Below are 22,943 nucleotides of genomic sequence, written 5' to 3'. Positions count from 1 at the left end.
AGGATCGTTTTGTTTTCTCGAAACCAAGTATGTTCTCCCTAATTTATTTAATTTCATATTCCGGTAAATTGTAGAATCAGCATGCCTTGTGATTTTTACATAATTATGTTTAAACATGCTTTGAATATTTTATTGTTTATGTTTTTATTATGAAATTTTGAGCATGTTTATTTACTCTTATATAATTATGCCTACGCATGCCTTTATATTATGCTATTGTTTATATTTTATTTTGAGCATGCCATATATATTTTGTTATATATTATTTGTGAAATTTTGAGCATGTATTGTAATTTATATTACTATCTTCTATATTTGTTTTTTTAATGTGGAATTCTAAAGTATGTTTGTAGCAAGTTTTATTGTTGCTTATTGCCTTATATAATTGTGATTTTTATATACTATGGTTATTCCTTATTTAGTATGCTATATATAAATTGAGTTTTGACATGATAATGAAAATTCATGCGCATGATAAATACATAATTACTGTGATAAAGCATTTTCACATGGCATCAAAAAATGTGACCATTACGAATCTTGGTCTTGCAATGTAATTCATATCTTTGGAAAATAAATCACGTGGATGTCTTTATGATTGCGTAATTTATATATCGTCTCTCTTGTTTATGTAGATGGCTGATCCAACTCGACCTGAATTTGACATTTTGGACTTAGAAGGACTTGAGTACCATCGTTGGGTTTCTGATGTGGAAACCGCCTTTGTGGCAAAAGACTACACTGCCGCCATCACTGACCCCAAAGACGATGGACCATTGAATAAGGTGAAAGCAAGTGCCTTAATGTTTCTAAGGCGACATATTGATCCTAGCCTACGCTGGGAATACCTTCAGTTTAAGACACTCAAAGAACTGTGGGATGCCCTCAAGAGACGTTTTGGAAACATTCATGACACTTTGCTCCCAGAACTAACCGTTCAATAGAATGAAATCCGTTTGCTTGACTATAAAAGGGTCAATGACTTCAACAAGGACATGTTATGCCTAAAAGCACATCTCAATTTCTGTGGAAATAAACTCACAGAAGATGATATGATCCAAAAGACTCTTTCCACTTTTCTTACTTCAGCACTTATACTAGTGAACCAGTATAGGCTGGAGTTTGACAACAAAAGGATCACAACCTTCAATAAGCTCATCAACCTACTGCAAGTGGCTGAAAGGCATAATGAGGTTATTTTAAACAACAATGTCAGGCTCGTTGGGACAAAGAAAATTCTTGAGGCTTATTATGGCAAAGTGAAAGGTAGAAAGAACCCCAATGCAAAGGGGGTTGGACGTGTTGATCCCTACCCACGTTACAATAATGCACCACGTGGAAAGGGACATGGGAGTCGTGGTATGGGCCGTGGAGGCCCTCCCAATGTATAGGGCAGAGATGGTGGTGCTGGCCCTAGTGGTCATGGAAACAAAGTGCAAATGGCACCTAAGAACCCTTCAGTCAAAAAGGAAAGAGTTGGCAATGAACCATGCTATAGGTGTGGAATCATTGGGCATTGGTACAAGAATAGCCAAGCAAGCAACAGAGTAGCAGCCACTTACAAGAGGTATAGAGAGTTTAAAGAACAAGAGGCTCACCATATGGAAGAAGGATGCCATGACCCAGACGTACGTCAACCTCACAATTGCAGACTTCAATGGCAACAAGATAGATAGCAAGCCCTGCTTTATTTTATTTTCCAAAGACAGTTGTGAAGGCATTATGCCTCATTTTTAATTAGACTATTACTTGGTCTTAAAGTTTATTTAAATAATGGTTTGATGAATTAGATTTCTGAACAAGACCTTGATTTGATTATCGTTGTCTTATTAATAAATTTCAGATTTTATTCTAAAGCATTAAATTTATTCGATTTTATTTACTACACATATATACATGGTTCAAAATAGCACTATAAAGATGTAAAGCAATACATCTAGAAAAATTATTATAATGAAAAGATTATCATTCTACCTAAATCGAAATACTCTAAAGAATATGAGATATATTTTTTGAATTATTTAATAATACCTTCCATCTATTTGTAGGAATGAATCGAGAAGAACTTGAGTACTTAGTTGATAGTGGGACTACCCACACCATATTAAGGAATAGGCAATTATTCATTGAATTAATAGCCTATAATTTCTCTGTGACTACGATGATTGGATCATCATAAGTAATAAAAGGGCGAGGAACTGCCAAATTTTTGCTGCCTAACGGCACAATGTTTAGAGTCACAGACGCTCTGTATGCACCAAGAGCTAATCGAACCTTGTTAAGTTTCAAAGATATTCGTGCTAACGGTTATCATGTAGAAACCCACTGTGAGAATGAAACCGAATACCTTTATATTACCTCTAATAAATGTGGAAAGAAACACATTTTAGAGAAACTAATGAGTCAATCTAGTGGACTGTACCTCACTACTATTCGGATCATTGAATCATATGCTGTCACCAACAATGAAATGTGGGACACTGACTCATACAGGCTTTGGCATGACCACCTAAGGCACCCTGTTCGTCACATGATGATCCGTATCTTAAAGAACTCACACGGACATCCCTTCTTTTGAGTGAAAAATAAAATGTGACAAAAATCCGCCACACTGCAAGGTCTCGGTCCTAGTATTGCTCCAATGCAGCCGTTGCCTTCTGAAGTACCAGAAGCACTAGCTCCCTCTCATTATACCTCATTGACTATTTCAAAGGCACATCACTCATTTTGCAAAGCTTGCTCTTTAGCAAAACCAGGATCGAGACCTTCCTATGCTAAAATACAAAACAAAACATTCCATTCTTACAAAGGATACAAGGAGATATCTGTGGACTTATCCATCCAGAATGCGAACCATTCAAGTACTTTATGATTCTGGTGGATGCTTCAACACTCTAGTCACATGTCGCATTATTGTCCATGAGAAATGTTGCATTTGCAAATCTCTTAGCGTAGATTATACGTTTAAGGGCTCACCACCCTGATCACCTATCAAGTCTATAAAGCTTGATAACGCTGGAGAGTTTACATCAAAAGCATTTGATGATTATGCATGTCTATTGGGATCGATGTAGAGCATCATGTACCCCATGTGCATACACAAAATGGTCTCGTAGAAGCCACCATCAAAAGGCTACAGATGTTGCTAGGGCACTGGTTATGCGCATGTGGCTAGGGCACTAGTTATGCGCTCCAACCTGCCTATATTTGCATGGGGTTATACAGTATTGCACGCAACTTTACTTATTCGTTTCAGACCCATAGCTAGCCAACCATTTTCTGCGTACCAGTTGGTAACTGGATATGAGCATAACATTTCACACTTACACGTGTTTTGTTGCGCAATATATGTGCCTATTGCGCCCCCACAGAGCACCAAAATGGGTCCTCAGAGACGATTATGTATTTATGTTGGATATGAATCTCCAACAATTATCCAGTATTTGGAACCCTTGACAGACGATCTCTTTACTGCTAGATTTGTGGATTATCCCTTTGATGAGACAGTCTTCCCGTCGTTAAGGGGAGATGGGAAAAAAGATTTTCCAAGGGAACGGCATGAATTGTCCTGATTTGTCCCTACTCTGTCTCATTTTGATCTCCGCACTTCACAATGTGAAAGTAAAGTGAAAAGAATAATCAATCTTCAGAACGTAGCATATTTGATGCCTGATGAGTTTACTGATATCGCAAAAGTGACGAGATCACATATACCAGCTGCAAATGTGCCTGCAAGGTTAGAAGTCCCCAACAAGGGGCACGGCGCCGCAAATAGAGGCGATGTAACCACACTTAGTGGAGGTGTGGTTGAGGCTGTGGCCCCCCAAAGGAAGAGGGGGAGGCCAACTTGGTTCGACTGACACTCACCCAATGAAGAAGAGGGTGAGTAAGGCACAAACTAAAGACTCCCTCTCATGAGATTGTCTCTAGTTATAGTTATGTCCATGAATAAATACTGGAGGACACTCCGATGTTTGAAATGATTCCAGAGAACAAAGAAATCTGAATAGATTATGAGAGTGCGTATGAGTTGATGGAAAGATCTTCCATACATATTGATGATGTATTTGCATACACTGTTGCTCAAGAAATCATAGAGCACGATGATATCGAACCACACTCTATTGCAGAATGTCAACAAAGAGCAGATTGGCCTAAATGGAAATAAGCAATCCAGGCAGGACTAGATTCTCTAGCCAAGAGATAGGTATTTGGTCCAGTAGTGCTAACCTCACCAAGTGTAAAGCATGTAGGACATAAATGGTCTTTGTCAGAAAGCATAATGAGAAGAATTAAGTTCTGAGGTACAAGGCTCGCTTTGCAGCGCAAGGTTTCTCACAGCGCCTTAGAATTGACTACGAGGAGACATATTATCCTGTAATGGACGTTATAACGTTCCGCTATTTAGTTAGCCTGGTAGTTTCCGAATGACTGGAAATGCAGCTCATGGATGTGGTTACTGCATATCTTTATGGGGATCTTGATTCATATATATATATATATATATATATATATATATATATATATATATATATATATATATATGAAAGTGCTTGATGGCCTTACATTACCCAAGTCAAGTGACTCTAAACCATGGAGTGCATTTGCAATTAGGTTGAAACGCTCACTTTATGGATTGAAACAATCCGGGCGGATGTGGTATACCCGTTTAAGTGACTACTTGATTGGGAAGGGATACAAGAACGATGAATTATGCCCCTGCGTATTCATAAAGAAAACAAGTTCTACATTTGCAATTGTAGCTATATATGTCGATAATATGAATATCATAAGTACTCTTGATGAAATAAGAGAAACCGCGAGCTACTTGATATCTGAATTTGAGATGAAGTTGGGACAACTCGATTCTGTCTAGGCCTTAAACTAGAACACCGAGTTTGTGGAATACTAATCCACCAGTCTGCGTATGTCCAAAAGATGCTCAAGTGATTTAACATTGACAAAGCGCATCCTGCTAGCACTCCCATGATCGGTCGAAGTTTGGATGCAAAGAAAGATCCACTTCATCCAAAGGAAGATGTCGAAGAGGTGTTGGGAGCTAAGATTCCCTATCTAAGTGCAATAGGCGCATTATTGTACCTAGCCCAATGCACTCGACCAGACATTGCATTCTCAGTGAACTTGTTAGCTAGATTTAGCTCAGCGCCAACGCAGCGTCACTGGAATTGTATCAAGAACATTTTCTGATACCTAAAAGGAACTATTGACTTGGGACTGTTCTTTCCCTACAGAGAGACAAGAGGGACCACAAATGGAACTGCAATCCCTACAGGAAATGTTGATGGCAAAAGCGCCACTCACTACACTGAAACCCCAAATGATGTTTTGGTTGGTTTTGCTTATGACTAGGTACCTTTCTAACCCACATAAAGGCCGTTCCCAAACTGGTTATGTATTTACCATTAGAAATACGACGATATCTTGGAGATCAACCAAGCAAACTCTTGTGGCTACCTCCTCGAACCACTCAAAGATCATTGCTCTACATGAGGCGGTTCGTAAGTGTATATGGTTAAGAGCTATCATTACACATATTCGAGGGACTAGTGGTTTGAGTTCTACCATTGAAGAGCCTACTTGCATTTATGAAGATAATGCAGCTTGCATCGAACAGATGAAACTAGGTTATATCAAGGGTGATAATACAAAACACATATCGCCAAAGTTTTTCTACAATCAGCAACAACAGGCTCTCTTCAAGATTCAAGTGAATCAAGTAAGATATAGGAGAATGTGGCAGATTTGTTCACCAAATCATTGCCTAAGGCCATATTTGAGAAACATGTGAAAAACATAGGAATACGAAGACTTTCCAAGCTCCTTTGATTAATGTAAGGAACAGGGGGAGGTGTAGACGTCATGGGTGTCTAACACACACATGTCATCCTCAAATGTAATAGGTGTGTTGTGCTCTTTTCCTTCGACCAAGGTGTATTTTTTGTCCCACAGAGTTTTTATTATTACTTGATAAGGTTTTTAGTGAGGCAACAATTCATGCACCATTTCGTCTTTGACTTGGCACAAGGGGGAGTGTTAAAGGAAAAACACATTATGTGCCTTCGTCAAAGTAACTGACGAAGAGGGAATCAAAGAATTGCAATTACAGCTTAATCAACATTTTACTATCATTATTGTAATTGATATTTCCGTTGTAATTCTATCATCTATAAAGGGACTATGAAATGAAATGAGTAGAAAATTTCTCATTTACTTTTACACATATAAGTTATTGACAAAAGATGACTTAGCAAATATATTCTTTAAAGATTGAATTAAATATATAAGGACTAAATCTTACAAATAAGGACAATCTGCTCTCCACTTGCCACATATCATGAGTTAATTTATTTTTTTACCCTTAACTACTTCTTTTGACTTCTAGTCCCTTTATAAAGACTAAATCTTACAAATAAGGACAATTTGCTCTCCACTTGCTACATGTCATGAGTTAGTTTACTTTTTTTCTCTTAACTACTTCTTTTGACTTCTAATTCCTTTATGTTACTTTTTTTTTTTTTTTCTGAGAATAATCAATTTATGTTACTTCTAAAAAAAAAAATCTCTTCATTTTACACATTGCTAAGAGAGAGAATATCAGAGTTCTTCGTCAAACTTTTTTTTTCTTTATTGCTAAACGTGTCCTTAGTTCAATAGCAGCTTCATTTGCAGTAGCAAGAGTAGTAACAATAGCAATATCAGGAGCAGTAGTAGTAGTAGGAGCAGGAATAGGAGCAGTAGCAGGAGCAGGAGCAGGAGCAATAGCAGTAGCAAGAGCAATAATAGGAGCAATAGCATTAGCAAGAGCAGTAGCAGTAGTAGTAGCAGGCGCAATTAGATCTGTCAATCCATGAATGAAATTGAAGTCTCCAATTGAATCTCAGGTTACTAAAATTTGGATAAAAGATTCATCATTTCACCACAACTGAAACATCAACTTACAATGATTCTACAACATAAGACATTTCAGAATCTATGCTAGAAGCAGTAATTGCTGGACCTTTTTGAACCCAATGTTTCAAAAGTATACTTTATTCCTCCCTTACATTACTCACTACACATAATCTATTCAAATTCCTGCAAAGTCCAACAGTCCAACACAAACCTTCATGGCTGAACAAATACAAAACCAAGTGCATAAGTAAAACACAATTTAAATACTCCACACCTCTTCTAACTTTGCCTTCATCGTACCATTCTTCTTTCCCCAAGCTTCAAACACATTCTTAATCCACACCTCCTTATGGAAGATGAATGATGCATTTTTCTTCCTTAAATCTAGTTGTAATGCTGGTATAACTTACACATAACAGACTATAGAGACAGAGAGCAGATCTGGATGAGGCCTTGGAGAATAAAGCAGCATTTGCTTTTATTCCCCTGTAAAATAAAGTGCAATGGAGACCCCATTTATCTCTAGAGACGGTTGTGCTTTCCAGAGCCGATTTGTCTTCCCTTTTGAATAGTGGGAGCAAGATTGAATCTTTACAATTGTTTCCATTCTGAAAAGGGAGACCAATCAAGCTTACTACCTTCAAGTAGAGAACAAAGTTGTTGATTAGAGTGGAGAAGGTAATAACATTTTGTTGAAGACCCAATTTGAAGAATAGTCCTAAGACAGATAAGCTAAAGCCCATTTGATTCAAATGGCAATAGCAGTTGATGATAATAGAGAGTGTAGTGATTAGGAGCAATTCCAAAGAGAAGCATTTGTTTAAAGAGAGGGATGACAACCAAATAGTGTTTCAATTTTATGAAGCCACCCACCCCATCCCACCCCATCCCACCCCAATTACTTACTACCACTGACAAGTTTTTTTTTTTTATGACAACAACTAAAAAAGTAGAATGTAGCTATGAAGGTAGGACGAAATATTAACTCCCAACATAATAGAATGTAGCTATGAATATATATATATATATATATATATATATATATATATAGAGGCCAGTTCCAAAGCGGACGTCCGCACTTTGCTAAAGTATGGAAGGCGACACAGCAGTGGCGTTCCAGGCTGCGACGGTGGCCGGAGGCTTGGCGGACCGTTCTGGGCAGCTTTCGAGCTCGGAGGAGGTCGGAGTTGCAGGTTTCTGGGCAGCGATCTCACCTGCGACTGCAGGTTTCTTGGTAGCTTTGCAACCACATCGCCGGTGACTCCACCGACTGCAGACCTGTCCGTCCGTCAGGCAAGCCCCGCTGCTCCGTCGCGCCCCGAGCCAAGCTGCAGCGTTGACGTCCGCACTTTAACAATAGTGCGGACGTCCTCTTTGGAACCGCTCCGTGTGTGTGTGTGTGTGTGTGTGTGTGTATATATATATATATATTAGGTTCTTCTCTTTGAAACAAGCTGACCCAATAGTTTGAAAGGGATAACAGAAGGCAGAGGACGGGAGTGAAGCATTTGAGGGAACAACATGGAGGCATCCTCAACATTAGTCACAATATCGATTTCCTAAATGGGTTTGTCTTAAATGAAATGAAGCCATGAAAGTGGTTGAGGGTGGATGAGGATCTCTCACAAGTTGGGTTGCTCCAGAAAGAGAATGAAACAAAGCAGCAACAACAACAACAACAAGAGGAGTAGAGTGAAGAAATGGCATACCACCTATTTTGCTGCTGCTGCAACAATGAGAATAAGAAGAAGAGAGCCTGAACTGATCTGCGCATCATTATCGGTTTGGGTTTTCTGTTTTTGGGTATTGGATATTGGGTCAGTAGCAATGCCTGTAAATTGTGATGAAACTCGAGTATTTTGGTCATTTTCCATTAAAATTGGGAGTCAAGTTTGCATCATTTAGCTTTTTGGCCTGGGTTCATGTCCTTATTTGTATAAATCTTTTTAAAAGTAGATTTTCTGTATTTACATCTTTGGTCATGTGTTATTATGTAATTTTCTAATGCATCAATGGGTGATTTTCTTACTCTCTCTTTCTCTTCCCTTTTCACATAGATCTCGCAACTATATAATAAACAAATGACGCAACTTCCATCTCCAACTTGCCATTCGAAATTAAAATAAAGATGTTTCATCATCACCCAATTGCAATCAGTGATGGTTGAAGTCGAGAGCTACCAACTATCAAAAATGAGAAAATATGTAGATTTATGCAAACCAAACGAAAAGTTCTACCATAAAATCGTGCACAAGTGCTTTCCTTATCATCTCCAAAGTCCAAACAATTGATGCAAACCCACCAAGATGTTGGTAAGTTACTTCTCAATGGTCTCCTGCCAAACTCATGCCATCCCCAAAAGGAAAAATTCTTGCCCCATGTGGTGGGGCAGTGCGGCCCTCCAATCAAAAATAAATTTTTTTTTTCCTTTTTTTCAAAACTACCCCTGGTTTTTAATGTGAAATACCCAAAATACCCCCCTGCTTGGGCACTGATTGGCCCGCCCCACTGCCACGTGGTGCGGGTGCTGTACGGAAGTCTCTCTCCCCAAAAGTGGCCACGTGTCCTCACCACAGGCCATTAGAAAAGAGAGGTGAAACGCAGCGTTTTGGGCCTGCTAAGGAAGTCACTATAAATATGAATTAGACTCTTCCAGAAAGCACTTAAATTCTGGAACACACTCCATTTCTCTCACAATCTCAGAGACAGAGAGAATTTGAGAAGAGGAGAAGAAGAAGAAGAAGAAGAAGATGGGGAAGCAACCGGTGAGGATGAAGGCGGTGGTTTACGCGCTGTCGCCGTTTCAGCAGAAGGTGAAAAGATCTGCCGACGAAGATCCACCACAAGATCTCCGAGAACTGGCACAGCGCTATCTTCCTTCTCAGACCCCTCGTCGGAACTTATGCGTAATGCTCACATCATCTAAACCCTTTTTTGTTTCGTTCGTTTGATTGGTAGTCCTGAACCCTAGAATTGATCGACTTTGTTTAATTTATGGTGCGTTTTACTGTTCGTTCAGTAGTTTCGTGACAAATTATGGATACCCAGTTCAGTAATCGTGAAAAGTTTGAAGCTTTTGAGGGATTTGTTGGTGGTTTTGATTTTAGGTTTGTGTTTTGATTTTAGGTTAGGAAGAAAATGAAAGGTGGTTGTTTTTGGTTTCTGTTATGATGGATTGATTTATAACAACGTTGATTACAGAGGATTCACATGGTTTTGGTATTGCTTGTTTGTGATGAGTTGATTATGTGACATATTCACTGCATGTGAGATTTTTTATCGAGTAGAGTTGAGCCTGATTTATGTGGATTTATGGGGTTTTCACAAAGGCCAGAGTTTGTTTTTGTTCTGTATCAGATGTTATGATTTGAATTAAATTCAGTTTACTCCCCTGAACTTTGGGCCTAAAATCAGATTGGTCCCTCTTTCTGAAAATCGATTACGATGGTTCCGATACTCTCAAATGACATCACCTGAGTCCAAAATTTGAATTTGGCTCGAAAAATGACGTCAGCTGCTGAGTTGGAGCCGACATGGGGGCCCACTTTTCAGACTTTATACCCCACAAGGAGGGCAAAATAGACATTTCTAATTTTTCTAATTTTTTTTTCTCTTTTTTTTAATTTTTTCTCTATATTCTCTCTCTCTCTCTCTCTCTCTCTCTCTCTCTCTCTCTCTCTCTCTCTCTCTCTCTCTCTCGTAGATCAAGACGATTACGAACGCCCCTGATCTCTCCTCCTGCAGTGAGCCCTCCACCTACGCCTACGAGGCCTCCAATAACGAGTACAGCAGGCTACCAGCATCCAAAGCCCCGACCCGGATTTGGTGGACAACCCAATCATGAGGAGGTTGCGGAAGGTGGAGGAGAGTATGAATCCAGGCCCAGTAGACCTCAGTATGGATCCCAGGAGCCCGGATAGGAGTATGGATCGGGTTACGGTCGTAAGTCGGAGTACCAAGCGCCTGAATAGGAGTATGGATCGGGTTACAGATGCAAACCCGAGTACGAGCCACGCGTTGAGTCCACTCTCCTCTTCGATGCAGCGTTTGGGCAAGGTGACGCTGTCGAAGTGGGGCTGCAAGATTCCTTAGATTCGGGTTCATCTGATCGGAGAATTGGGCTTTCAGGTTTTTGGCTGGTGCTAGTGGTTGGCCTCCATACTATGGGCGGCATCGTTGGTGGTGGTATCACTGTCGGGGATGATGATGATGATGGTTGGTGGCAGAAGAGTGTTTGGATCTCCCCAGATCGGATTTTGTTTGCGCAGATTTGTTTTGGTGACTGGAGTAGTGGTCCTAGTCTCGGAGGCAGGTTTTGTGGTGAATGCGACGACTAAAGTGGAAGTAGAGGCGGCGACCAAGTAGGCGGTGGCGGCGCTAGTAGATTTGGGGATGTGGGTAAGGCTGAGACTCCTTCTAGGCTCAGTGGAGCTTGGGCCTTGAATGCTGCGAGAGAGAGAGAGAGAGAGAGAGAGAGAATTTAAAAAAAAAAGAGAAAAAATTAAAAAAATTTGAAATGTCCATTTTGCCCTCATTGTGGGCCCTCATGTCGGCTCTAACTCAGCAGCTGACGTCATGTTTCGAGCCAAATTCAAATTTTGGATTCGGGTGATGTCATTTGAGAGTATAGGGACCATCATAATCGATTTTCAGAAAGATGGACCAATCTGATTTTAGGCCCAAAGTTTAGGGGATTAAAATCCTTATGATTTTATAGCTCAAAACTGTCGGCGTGTAATGGCTTCTATTATATTTTTGAATAGGACTGTGTAATGAAACAATGGAAAGTAGTAGCATGATTTGCAAATAGTTTGTATGGTACCGTGCAAATCTAGAACTTTAGTAGACCGAATGCATTACTCTGTACTGTATTTATGAACAACAAGTCTCCAGCTGCACAAACGCGCGGTTGTTAGAAAAAGTAAGTTACGTTTTGTATCTTATTTCTTATGTGTTGTCATTCTTGTTCATTGTTTATCAAGTTCTAAATTTTCAACTGTATGCTCACCTGGACATCTTGTTGTTCAGTTCTACATCAGGACATTGCATAGTCGGACTTATTCATGACTGCCCGATGTTGTTGTAGTTTTCCAATTGCTGATCAGCTGCTGTCAAACTCTCCCTTTTCATTTCCTACCCTCCCTCTGCCCCAAAATCCCATTGTACTTGATACGATCTTCCTGGTTATGCTGAATCTTGAAATGTATGCAGGTATGTCCAGAACTACAAGGAGAAGGAGAAGTTGGAGCATAGGTTCTGAAGTCAGGTTTTCAGTCAAGCAGCTGTTGAAATAGCTAGAAGAATTATATATTTTCCTGTTCCTCTTGCAAATAAGTTGAGCTTTTAGGTTTTTGGCTTCTGTTCAAGTTGGTTAAACTTGTACTTGGATGTTGAGATATGGTACTGTGAATTCCAGTTCTTGTCTTGACTTGTACCAGTTAAATTGACAATATTTTGGGTACTGCTAGACCTTGAATGAGTTTAGTGCCTGCTGAGAGAATAATGATTTAAATTCCTTATGGCTTATCTGCCCATTGCAGTATAACCGATTACACCCATCTAATATAGTGAAATTCTGATATTGAAATCGTAGTTTGCTGTTTCTTTGTTTATGCTCTCAATTATGCTTTGGCTCTTTATGTTGCACATGAGATAAATTCGTAGACTCAACTTGATATTATGGTTGGCAAATGATTTTGTAGGTAACTATGTAACGATGGAAGTTCATTTCTCAGTTCCTCATGGGATATAAGACCTTGAAATGAACATTTAATCATATGCACCACCATAAAAGCCATACCAAAAGCTCTTCAGTCCATTTGGAATTCTATAGTCTCTAAGCTATCCATCTTTCTAGCAGGGATGATGTCTCAAAAAAGGGAAAATCGTCCGTACAGTACCTGACTTTTCTCCATTCTAAACTTCAGTACCTCACGTTCAGAAAATATCAGAACGGTACCTCAGGTTCTGACCCCGACCGAAGATCAGTACCTGGTGCCGTTACATTCATTACAAAAACTGACAGCTGGCATATTTTTATCATTAAATAACCAATTTACCCTTTTATTTTTGTTTTTTTTTCTTTAGTTTTTTCATATAACAAAAAAAAAAACATTTTTTTCTATTAGTTTTAAACTATTTTTAGTTTTGAAAATTTATCTAAATTTTTGGTTTGTCAAATTTTATCTTTCTAACCCGTAGGATTAAACTAGACGTCGTTATGAGTTCTTATGAATTTTTGGAAGATTTTTCGAACACCCAAGCTAATTTTAATGATTTTTGGAAGTTTGCAATATCCAAAAATATGATTAAAAATAGAATTTTAAAGTCAGCTACATCCGGACAGTTGATTTCAAATGACAGAAGATCTTGACCGTTGAAGGAATATATTGATCGAGACCCATGCCGGGTCAATACCAACCCGAATAGCCGCCACACTTTTCCGGCATATTCCCGACGTCGGACCGACCTAGTTTTCTTCGTCTCTGTGTCACCGTCATCCCTATGCCTTCTGTTTTGTCAAAAGACGTCCAATGACAGAGAATTGAAGGAGAGAATGTGGCGGCTTCTCCGGCAGGTTTTTTCGATACCAGCCACGTCATGGTCTTGCACCTATATCAGAAGCTTTCTCTCGATGTGGCCAACCTATTCATGGTATTTGCTCATTCAGATGATAAGCGAAGAGAGATAATCGAGGAGAAGAAATTTTTGAGTTTTCCGGCAAGTTTGCTCTGTCTTCCGGCGAAGTTTGGTTTCGACTTAGGTATCAAACTCGTTTCCCTTGTCGAGCTCTACCTCCCTATATACTTGAATTTCAATTGGGAGGAGATTTGCAGAAATCAGAATATTGAGGTTTTATGGTCAGTGCGGGTTCGTTGGGTTTGAATGGGCATGCGAGAGAGAGAGAGAGAGAGAGAGAGAGAGAGAGAGAGAGAGCTCTGGGTTTGAATGGGAACGAGAGAGGGAGGGGGAGAGAGAGATGAACAGTAGTGATGGAGAAATATTTTTTTAAAAAAAATGTTTAGAATAAAAAATAAGGGATTAGAACATGAAAAGACGAAAATATCTTTCAGCCGTCAGTCTTTATAACGGAGCTAACGGCTCTAGGTACCAATCTTCGGTCGGGGTCTAAACGTCAGGTACCGTTCTGATATTTTCTTAACGTGAGGTACGAAAGTTTAGAATGGGGAAAATGTCAGGTACTGTACGGATGATTTTCCCCTCAAAAAATGGTCTAAATTTTAGCCCATCGGATGCATTAGGGTGTCACAAATTTGAATGTTTGGGTTATAATGGAATTCTGTTCGTATTGCAGATTATATTGGATTAGAAATGAGGATCTTGGATCACAGGACAGGAGGATTGGTTTTATAACTCTTATGTAGTTGGATTAAAGATTATTGACAATGGCCTTGAAATTCAGATGTCTATTTGGTATATGGTTTACAAAGAAGAAAGCAAGCACGGAGCATCAAAGAAAAAGAAGGCAGTAGCAAGTAGGAAGTAGCAAAGCAAGTACCTTTTATTCTGAAATTGAGGATCTAGATTAGAGGGACTCCAATACTCGAGCTTTCTCAAGAAAACACATACGCATCCGAAACTGGAGATGCTGAAAATGATGGGAAAAGCGTGTTCTCCTTCTTCTAATTCTTATTATTGCAGCAGTAGAAGAGGTATGCCATTTCTTCACTCTACTCCTCCTGCTGCTGTTGTTGCTTTATTACATTCGCAAAAGGCAACCAAATCTAGAGAATCCCACCCTCACCCGCCCTCAACCAATTTCATGGCTTTATTTCATTCTCAATCCTCATACCCAATTACACCGAGACAAACCCCTCTAGGAAATCGATCCATTATAGTGAGTACTGTTGAGGATGCTTCGATGTTGTTCCATGAAATGCTTCACTCCCGTCCTCTGCCTTCTTCTGTTATTCCTTTCAATCAAATCTCGACTCAACTTGTCAAACTCAAACACTATTCAACAGTCATCACTTTGAATAGACAAATGCTTCTCTGTAGAATTGTTCCTGATGAGTATACTCTGTCTATTATCATCAACTGCTATTGCCATTTGAATCAAATGGGGTTTGGCTTATCTGTCTTGGGAAATTTCTTCAAATTGGGTCTTCAACCAAATGTTATTACCTTCTCCACTCTCATCAACGGCTTTGTTCTCCACAATCAAGTGCCTGAGGCTGCACGAATTTTCACCAAAATGGTGGAGGCAGGTCATTGCAAGCCCAATGTGTTTACTTTCAGCACACTAATTAAGGGCTTTTGTATGAGAGGAAACAACAGAGCTGCAATTCAATTAGTTAGGAAGATGGAAGAAAGAGGATGCGAGCCTAACAGAGTTTCCTATAACACCATCATCGACAGTCTTTGTAAGGATACACTAATTGATGAAGCATTCAACCTCTTCTCAGAAATGATTACTAGAGGTATTGCTCCAGACGTTGTTACTTACACCTCTTTGATTCAAGGAGTTTGCAATATAGGCCAGTGGAAACAAGCTACAAGGTTGTTGAATGAAATGGTGAGTAAAGGTATCTTTCCAGATGTAGTCACCTTCAATGTCTTGGTTGATACACTTTGTAAGGAAGGGATGGTTGTGGAAGCCAAAATTGTGGTTGACATGATGGTTCAAAGATATATTGAGCCTAACACGGTTACATACAACTCACTTATGGACGGTTACTGTTTGCAAGGAGAAATGGAGGAGGCAAGACAAATTTTTGATCTTATGATTAGCAAGGGCTCCATGGTTGATGTTCAGAGTTGTAACATATTTATTAACGGATATTGCAAGGCTAAAAAGATCGATCAGGCTTACAAGATTTTCGAGGAAATGTGTCGTATGGAACTTGTTCCTGATACCATTACTTATAACACTCTTATTGATGGTCTTTGCAAAGCGGGGAGAATTCAAGAAGCAGAAGAGTTGTTCTCTGAGATGCAAGGTTGTGGCCAGCTTCCAAATGTTCAAACTTACGCTGTGATACTTGATGGCCTGTGTAACAATCAACAACTTTCCATGGCAGTAGAATTGCTTAGAGAGATGGAAGCCAACAAATTGGAACTTAATATTGTAATTTACAATGTTGTTATTGAAGGTTTGTGCAAAGCTGGCAATATTGAATCCGCAAGAGATCTCTTCTGTGGTTTATCATCAAAAGGAGTTCAGCCTGATGTGCGAACATACACTATAATGATCCAGGGACTTTGTCATCATGGCTTAATAATCGAAGCAGAAAAGTTGCTGAGAGAAATGGGAGGGAAAGACTGTTCTCCAGATGGTTGCACCTATAACACCATTATCCGAGGGTTGTTAAATAACAATGAGACATCATGGGCTATGAAACTTATTGAAGAAATGTTGAAGTGGGGTTTCTCTGCAGATGCATCAACTATGGAATTGATAATTGTTTTATTGTCTAAGGATATAGTAGATCCGGCTTTGTTGCCGCTGCTAAAAGATTCACGATAAAGTTGATTTGTACTCTATTAAGCTCAGGTATGTCAATCTCTTCACCGCTCCAGAGTTTTTAATTTCAATTGCTGTTTCTTATTTTACTTAATTAGATTCAGAATTATAGATTGGAATTTAGACTCTGTGATGCAAGATTAGGATTTGCTCCTTCCACTTGCTTAGTTTATTATTGGTCTTGGCTTATTTGAGTCTTTTGGCATGCCAAGGTAGGTAGCCACCTTTTTTTCTTGCTTCTTACTGTTTTAGGAAGGCTTTATAGCAGCTTCTTGGTTTTCTGCGGTCTTAGATTCTTTGCCATAGATGATGCAGTTTTCTGTTGATAACTGCTTACAAATTTCAGGTTATTTATGGTATGTATGTGTGTAGATCCAGAAGTCTGCACAAGTTTGCTGAAGCTAACTCTTGGACCTCAACTTGTAAGCTTGCTTGATTGGTAAACTAGAACCTGACAGGAATGGGAAGGGTTCTTAGGAATTGTATGGAGACCTTTTAGAGGCATATTCAAATATCATTTTTGGTCTTGTATGAATCTGGGAATATAACAAAACTTCCCTCTTTAATCGTATATATCTACTCCCACTTACCTAACAGCGGGAGTTTCAATCCTAGTCCACATAGCTGACAGCGAGGCATTGAGTAAATTCTCAACCTGTTACTAGCCTACATATACTATTTTTCTTGTATTCATCAAGTTTCCATTGAAATAGGATCCACACAAGGAAAATGAGGTATTAGACCTTGTTGTTCCCTGAATCAAAGGAAACAGTTATAAAAAGAGTAGCAGATTTCAGTTTGCTGTCCCTCCATGCTGCGTTGAATGTTTTTATCACCTTTTGCTACACTCGTCATGTTTACAGAAATATAAAAGTTTCTTTATTATCACTAAATTTGGCAATTACTTCAGCCAACCCTTTTGTTTTCCTTCGTCTATGCTTTTAGGAAAATGTAATAATTCCCCTTGCAGGCTTGCAGCTTTATGCTGGAACAATCCCTTTGTTATTGGTAGTCATATTATGTATGTCTTCATGCTCCCTCTGTTGTTTCTAAAGCTCCTTTTCTGATTTACAATAGTTATTTTTGCACTGTCTAATATTTCTTGAGCAATCCATGGCCCTTTTTGTAACTCAAGCAATTCAAAAGATGAGGGATGCAGTTCATGACTTGTGTATGCTATGCCCAGCTGTTGCAACGGCACAATTTGTTTTCCTTTTGTTTTTTGTATTGTTTCAATGAAAGGCTTTGAACAGTGATTCAATACAGATTTTTCTTTGAATCAATTTTCTATTCATCTAAAATTGAAGCAGGAACTGGCTGTTCATTGTCATTCTCGCATCCAGTATCCTTTATTATCTTTGTTTTTAGTAGCAGGGCTTTGCATTATTTTTGTTGAACTATACATAAACTCTGATCTATGTCATCTATTGAGTTCAGAAAGTGGGTTGAATAATAGGGTAATAAGCATGTCCTTTGGGATCAAAATATTTAGGTCAAAACTAATTTTGATCTGTCACTTATGACTCATAACTGCAAAACATGATTTGAAAGTGCATCGCAATCAGTTTTGCCTTATACTACCCTAACATCCCCATTATGCTCACTGTTTGCATTTAATCAACTTAAACCAAAGTTCATGTCATCTATTTGCTACTATTCTAATTCAATGGATGCTGGGAAGATTTAGGACACTTGAGACTCAAAGAAGAGGAAATATGAGCTTGTGATGGTTAGCTCTCAATTATAGTTACCATTAGCAGTTACCACTCAGTTTTGTCAACCCACATTTTTGCAGACTAGTGGGTAAGCAGGGATAGATGTAGTTGAAATATAAAATTTGGATAAAGTACAGAGAAGCTTTAGCGATGTACTATTACTGGAAAGTGTTTCCCATGAACTTTTAGGTGAATTGTCCAAAATAATGGACGATATGCATTCAACTTTACTCTGTTGTATGGGTAATAGCATCATAATGGTTGGTTTGTAGCAACTTTCCTTCTTCCTATTAGAGCTCCAGTGATGTCAACATCGCTGGCAGTTCATTTGAAACACTCGGTTCCTTGTTATGATATTTTTCTTGGACTTGAAATTGATGTAATTAAACTATTGTGTACATCACTTGCAGGTTCCAAGATACTAGACTTGGACTCCATCGAAAGAGTTGTAGCACACTGCAACGGTGATAAGTGCTGAATTGCTGATATCCATGGTGGCATATTGCGCTTGTAGCGATTCATTGTTTAGGATAGGCTGCCAACCCCAAGTATAATTGTTGTACTACTCAATAGATTGTAACTGAGCTCTTATAAACTTGAGGCTGATGTCTAGTTGATAAATAGACACTGAAAAAACTTGGGTCGTGTGATTGGGTTGATTTCTGATGATCAATAACATTTTAGCTTCTTGTTATATCATAATTGGTTTCACTTTTGTCCGTCTTGTATTTCAAGCCCAGGTTTGCTGAATCTCTTGGATTAAAACTACTCGGAATACCTTTTTTTTTTTTTTTTTTTTTTTTGGGAAAGGATTTGAGTGATCAATTCATTATGGTATTAGTTGCAACTAGTTGCAAATAAGAACAACTACGTTTCTGTTAACTATTAACTCAAAACATGAAAGATTGCTTTGTATGTTATTGTTTGTATCTCTTGGTAGGACTGTGTAATGATCTGGTTCAATTGCAGGTATAGGCGGAGATCAAATTTTTTCATGAGTTTGTTTGAGAGGGTGATAAAGTCGGAAAGCATCAATCTTGCAAGGTAGCACTCGCAGTTGAACCCCCTCTCCTAATCTCCTTGTATAAATTCTTTTAAGAGAAATTATAACTTACCTGGTGAAGCTTACTCACATTCTTGCTCGTTTATGTTGCAAAGGGCCTTTGCGGCCGTGAGCTACCGTCACAAGTACATTGTAGTGCAAGCATGCGAAAGCATTTCTTGGAAGGTAAAAAATGGCCTTGGTCAAGTTGAACAGAAACTAGAAACTAACTTTACTGACGGCTTTTATATTACTGCATTGGCTGGAAATTATTCTATGCACCGACGGTGTAAGAATAATCTCGCTAAATTCTATTTTTCCAAAATCTCTGCGTTTCAGTCTTCACCGCAACACTCATCACTGATGCTGTCACATTGGTACATTCACATAGGATAAGAAAATAAAAAAGCAAAAAACATTTTCAGTCACACTGATAATCTCTTGCTACGGTAAGCAGTTTATGTTATCACGGTAAATGTGTACATGATTTTCTAATAGATAGTCATGTTGAGTCAGACACTCAGACCTAATTAGCAAAATGAGTTGAAACGTGTCATGTGTTGGCAATGATATGCAACACGCATAGACTTGAGCTAGCCGACACAAATAGATTGGGTAAAAATGGAAATTTAATAATTAATAACAAGTTTACCAACACCCTTCCCCCCCTTATCAAAAAAAAAAAAGAGCCGAAGCGACGTCGTCTAGCCTTAGGTATGGTGAATTTGAAATTCAAACGCCCATTTACACTGTTCCCCTGAAGCAGCACCCCGCCCACACTGAGTTGGGTTCAGCACTCTCACACTGAATCGACATATTCATCACTCTCTTGGTTTTTCGTCGTTGGAAGCAAAAATGGTAGCCGCTTACGAAGAAGCTCGTAACAAACGCCTTGAAGAAAACAAGAAGAAGTTTCAGGTCTGTGCCTCAAAACCCCCAGTTCCACAGTTTTAGCTCCAAAAGTTTCAATCTTTATGTTTAACTCCCAGTAATATTTGTGCTTTGAAGGATTTGGGAATCACCCAGGTTTCAAAAACTCTGTCTGACCTCACAGCTTCTGAGAAGAAGCCCCAGGTGAAACCCAAACTTGTGGTCATATTGCTTGTTGTGGGTTTTTGATACTTTTTAAGTTTGCTGTTGCTATTTGCTAATGTCATTGCTGCTGCAGCAAAGGGCTTGGAAGCCGAAAGCAAAGAACACTGCTTTCGAAGTGGAGCCAAGACGATCCACCCGTCAGCGAAACCCAATTCAAACATATGTTGATGATGTAAGTGGTGGGCATAATTGGTTGAATTCTTCTATATTGAGAAAACCCATTTCTAATCTCTAATGCAGGTTGACATAGGCCTTCCAACTAGGAAGAGGTTGAGGTCAAGTTCATCTTCATTTGGAAGGTAGAGTAGATATTTTGCTGTGAAATTTATGGTAGCTTAATTGTGTCTATTGAATAGATGTTGGTAGTGATGTTCCGAAATATATTTACAGCTACCTTGCAAGGCCTTTGGAGGAATGCCGAATGGCTTCTTATGAAGAAAGGAGTGCTGCTTTCAAAGCAGCAGAGCGGCTTCAAGAGAGTCTGCAATCTGAGAATCCATCTTTTGTCAAATCGATGGTTCGGTCTCATGTCTATAGCTGTTTTTGGTTGGTGAGTTGCAATGAAGTTGTGGAATTTTTAGCTTATTAATGTTTGGTTTTAGTTTACAATGCCAATATCGATTCATATTGTGGCCGGACTAGTATTATTGCTTTATTTGCTAATCTACTTGTTTACTAATTCCCGTTCCGATTACTAGGGTCTTCCTTCTAATTTCTGTGAGACTCATCTCCCAAAATCATCGGACTCTGAACTGATACTAGAGGATGAAGATGGAAATGTATATGATGCTAAATACATTGCCAAGAGGACTGGTCTTAGTGGTGGTTGGAGAGGTTTTGCATTGGAACACAAGTTGGACGATGGTGATGCACTTGTGTTCGAATTGGTTGAACCCACAAGGTTTAAGGTAGGCCATATAAAAACCTACAAACTGCATTTTTACATCTAAGATACTGTACCATGTAGCTTACAGTCTAAAATCACACATTCGGGTGGGTTATTGATTAAAATCTGTTAGGAAAGTCGAATTGTTAATGCCTTTAAGGCATGCGCTGATTAGTTATTTGTTTAATAGCACCTGTATATACTTGTATATTGTATAAGCTTGCATTTTGAGGTAGTTCAAGTATCATGACACTAATCCAGTATCATGAATCCTAAATAAGATTTCAGTATGTATGATTCGATTGATTCCAGACTTCTAGTTGCCTGTTCCTTTGCCTTTCACTTTATCTTGTTTTCAGTCTATTGTGATTTTGTCCAGCTGTGGTTTTCTTTTAGGGATGTGCAAATCTCATATATGGATTCTTTGACAGAGTTCGCATCCATTGATCTGTTAATGTCATTGCATTTGCTAAATATACCTAAAAGTGAGCTAAGATGACACCGTTACTGCATGCAAGACCTTTCTAGACCTGGTTTTACTCAAGGAAAAGATTTGGGTTACCCTTCACATTTTGATCGTTTTTGTTTTTATTTCTGTTCTAGCTTCTTTAAAAAATTTGCACCTTTTAACTCGCACAGATTTGCATTTGGATCTGCATATTTCTAAGTTTTCTATTATAGGGAGCAACAACTCCGTTGAATAACATCGAAAGAAATCTAGCATATCAATGTATACATTTCTGACTGCAACTTTTACTACTTTCTGTTTTCACCTCTTTTGAAGCTATGAGTTCTGTTTAATATCTCTGCTGCAAATCTTAGTATAACGATGTGGACTTCTGTTTCAGTTCTCCACCTCAGTATATCAATGTAGAGACATTTCTGACTGCAACATTTACTATCTGTTTTCGCCTCTTCTGAAGCTATGAGTTCTGTTTAATATCTCTGCTGCAAATGTTAGTATAATGATGTAGACTTCTGTTTCAGTTCCCCATTGCTCGAGTATAAGCATTCTTCCTCCACACTTGTATCATCAGCTTTAAGTTTGGTAGACTGATGCGTACTATTAGATTATCATTTTAAGTGATGTACTTATGTCATCTGTAGACCGGTTTAAATGTGGTTGAGAATGTGTATTTGTATATCTTTTCAGATATTGATTTTATTTTATATCTGCAGATCTACATAGTTAAGGTGACAAATCAAGAACATTGCAAGAAGGACAAAGTGAAGAGTGCTGGAAAGCCATCAAAGGCAGCCAAGAAGCCTGACCAAGACCCTAACAAAAAACAAAGGTCAAAGAAAGCTACCACTGCTGAAATAATCGACATGAAAACACCCCCAGAGCTTCTACCAGAGAGCCCAAAAAGTGAAGCTGTACTACCATATAGACTAAGGAAGAGAGCATAGGGTGAACTGTAACTAGGAAAGCTTCACAAGTTTTGGCATCCCCTGAAATCGATCAGAATATGGTGATACAGAAAGAGGGGAATAGTTCAGTGCTTAAGGTACTTGATCAACTGTTGAGCATCTTGACTCTAATATGAGAAATTTTATCCAGCTCCAGTATGTTAATGATCCGGGTTATGCACCTACAAATGCTGTGGTGAATTCTCATTCATGCATGCATTGAGCATCCAGATGTATGGTACCGTTTATCAACCAAATTGGTTATGCCCCAAAGTTACCTACGATGTGTTTAGTAGGATTTAGAGTTGGCAAGACAATCAGATAATATTGGTAGCTTAATGATATATAATCCAACCAACAGCTTTCTGATGAGAAAAACTGGACCATCCACAACAGAGA

At 38.8% G+C, this 22,943-nt stretch overlaps 2 protein-coding genes and 1 pseudogene across 2 annotated transcripts; all 3 read left to right on the top strand.

Annotated features, from left to right (window-relative positions):
* The first annotated feature begins 9,662 nt into the window (after positions 1–9,662).
* LOC112165818 lies at positions 9,663–12,202 on the top strand (annotated as a pseudogene).
* Positions 12,203–14,236: 2,034 nt separating this feature from the next.
* On the top strand, positions 14,237–18,829 carry LOC112165813 (putative pentatricopeptide repeat-containing protein At1g12700, mitochondrial). Its single transcript, XM_024302482.2, has 2 exons — positions 14,237–16,426; positions 18,522–18,829. Exon 1 carries the CDS (start codon positions 14,519–14,521, stop codon positions 16,397–16,399), a length of 1,881 nt encoding a protein of 626 aa, XP_024158250.1. The 5' UTR covers positions 14,237–14,518; the 3' UTR covers positions 16,400–16,426; positions 18,522–18,829.
* Positions 18,830–19,628: 799 nt separating this feature from the next.
* Positions 19,629–22,767, top strand: LOC112165870 (putative B3 domain-containing protein At5g58280). The gene is made up of 7 exons (XM_024302570.2): positions 19,629–20,071; positions 20,162–20,227; positions 20,322–20,420; positions 20,489–20,547; positions 20,639–20,798; positions 20,947–21,156; positions 22,314–22,767. The coding sequence occupies exons 1-7, from the start codon at positions 20,009–20,011 to the stop codon at positions 22,542–22,544; spliced, it is 888 nt and encodes a 295-aa protein (XP_024158338.1). The 5' UTR covers positions 19,629–20,008; the 3' UTR covers positions 22,545–22,767.
* The last annotated feature ends 176 nt before the right edge of the window (positions 22,768–22,943 follow it).

This window comes from Rosa chinensis, chromosome 5 (assembly GCF_002994745.2).
Source record: "Rosa chinensis cultivar Old Blush chromosome 5, RchiOBHm-V2, whole genome shotgun sequence".
Classification (NCBI taxonomy): domain Eukaryota; kingdom Viridiplantae; phylum Streptophyta; class Magnoliopsida; order Rosales; family Rosaceae; genus Rosa; species Rosa chinensis.
This window is presented reverse-complemented; position numbering and strand designations above follow the sequence as displayed.

Excerpts from the sequence above, each read along its gene's own strand:
- LOC112165870 (XM_024302570.2), top strand. The coding sequence starts at position 20,009 with ATGGTAGCCGCTTACGAAGAAGCTCGTAACAAACGCCTTGAAGAAAAC. Across the intron at positions 20,421-20,488 it reads TTCAAACATATGTTGATGAT|GTTGACATAGGCCTTCCAAC; the intron begins GTAAGTGGTGGG and ends TCTCTAATGCAG. Across the intron at positions 20,548-20,638 it reads AGTTCATCTTCATTTGGAAG|CTACCTTGCAAGGCCTTTGG; the intron begins GTAGAGTAGATA and ends ATATATTTACAG.
- LOC112165813 (XM_024302482.2), top strand. The coding sequence starts at position 14,519 with ATGCTGAAAATGATGGGAAAAGCGTGTTCTCCTTCTTCTAATTCTTAT.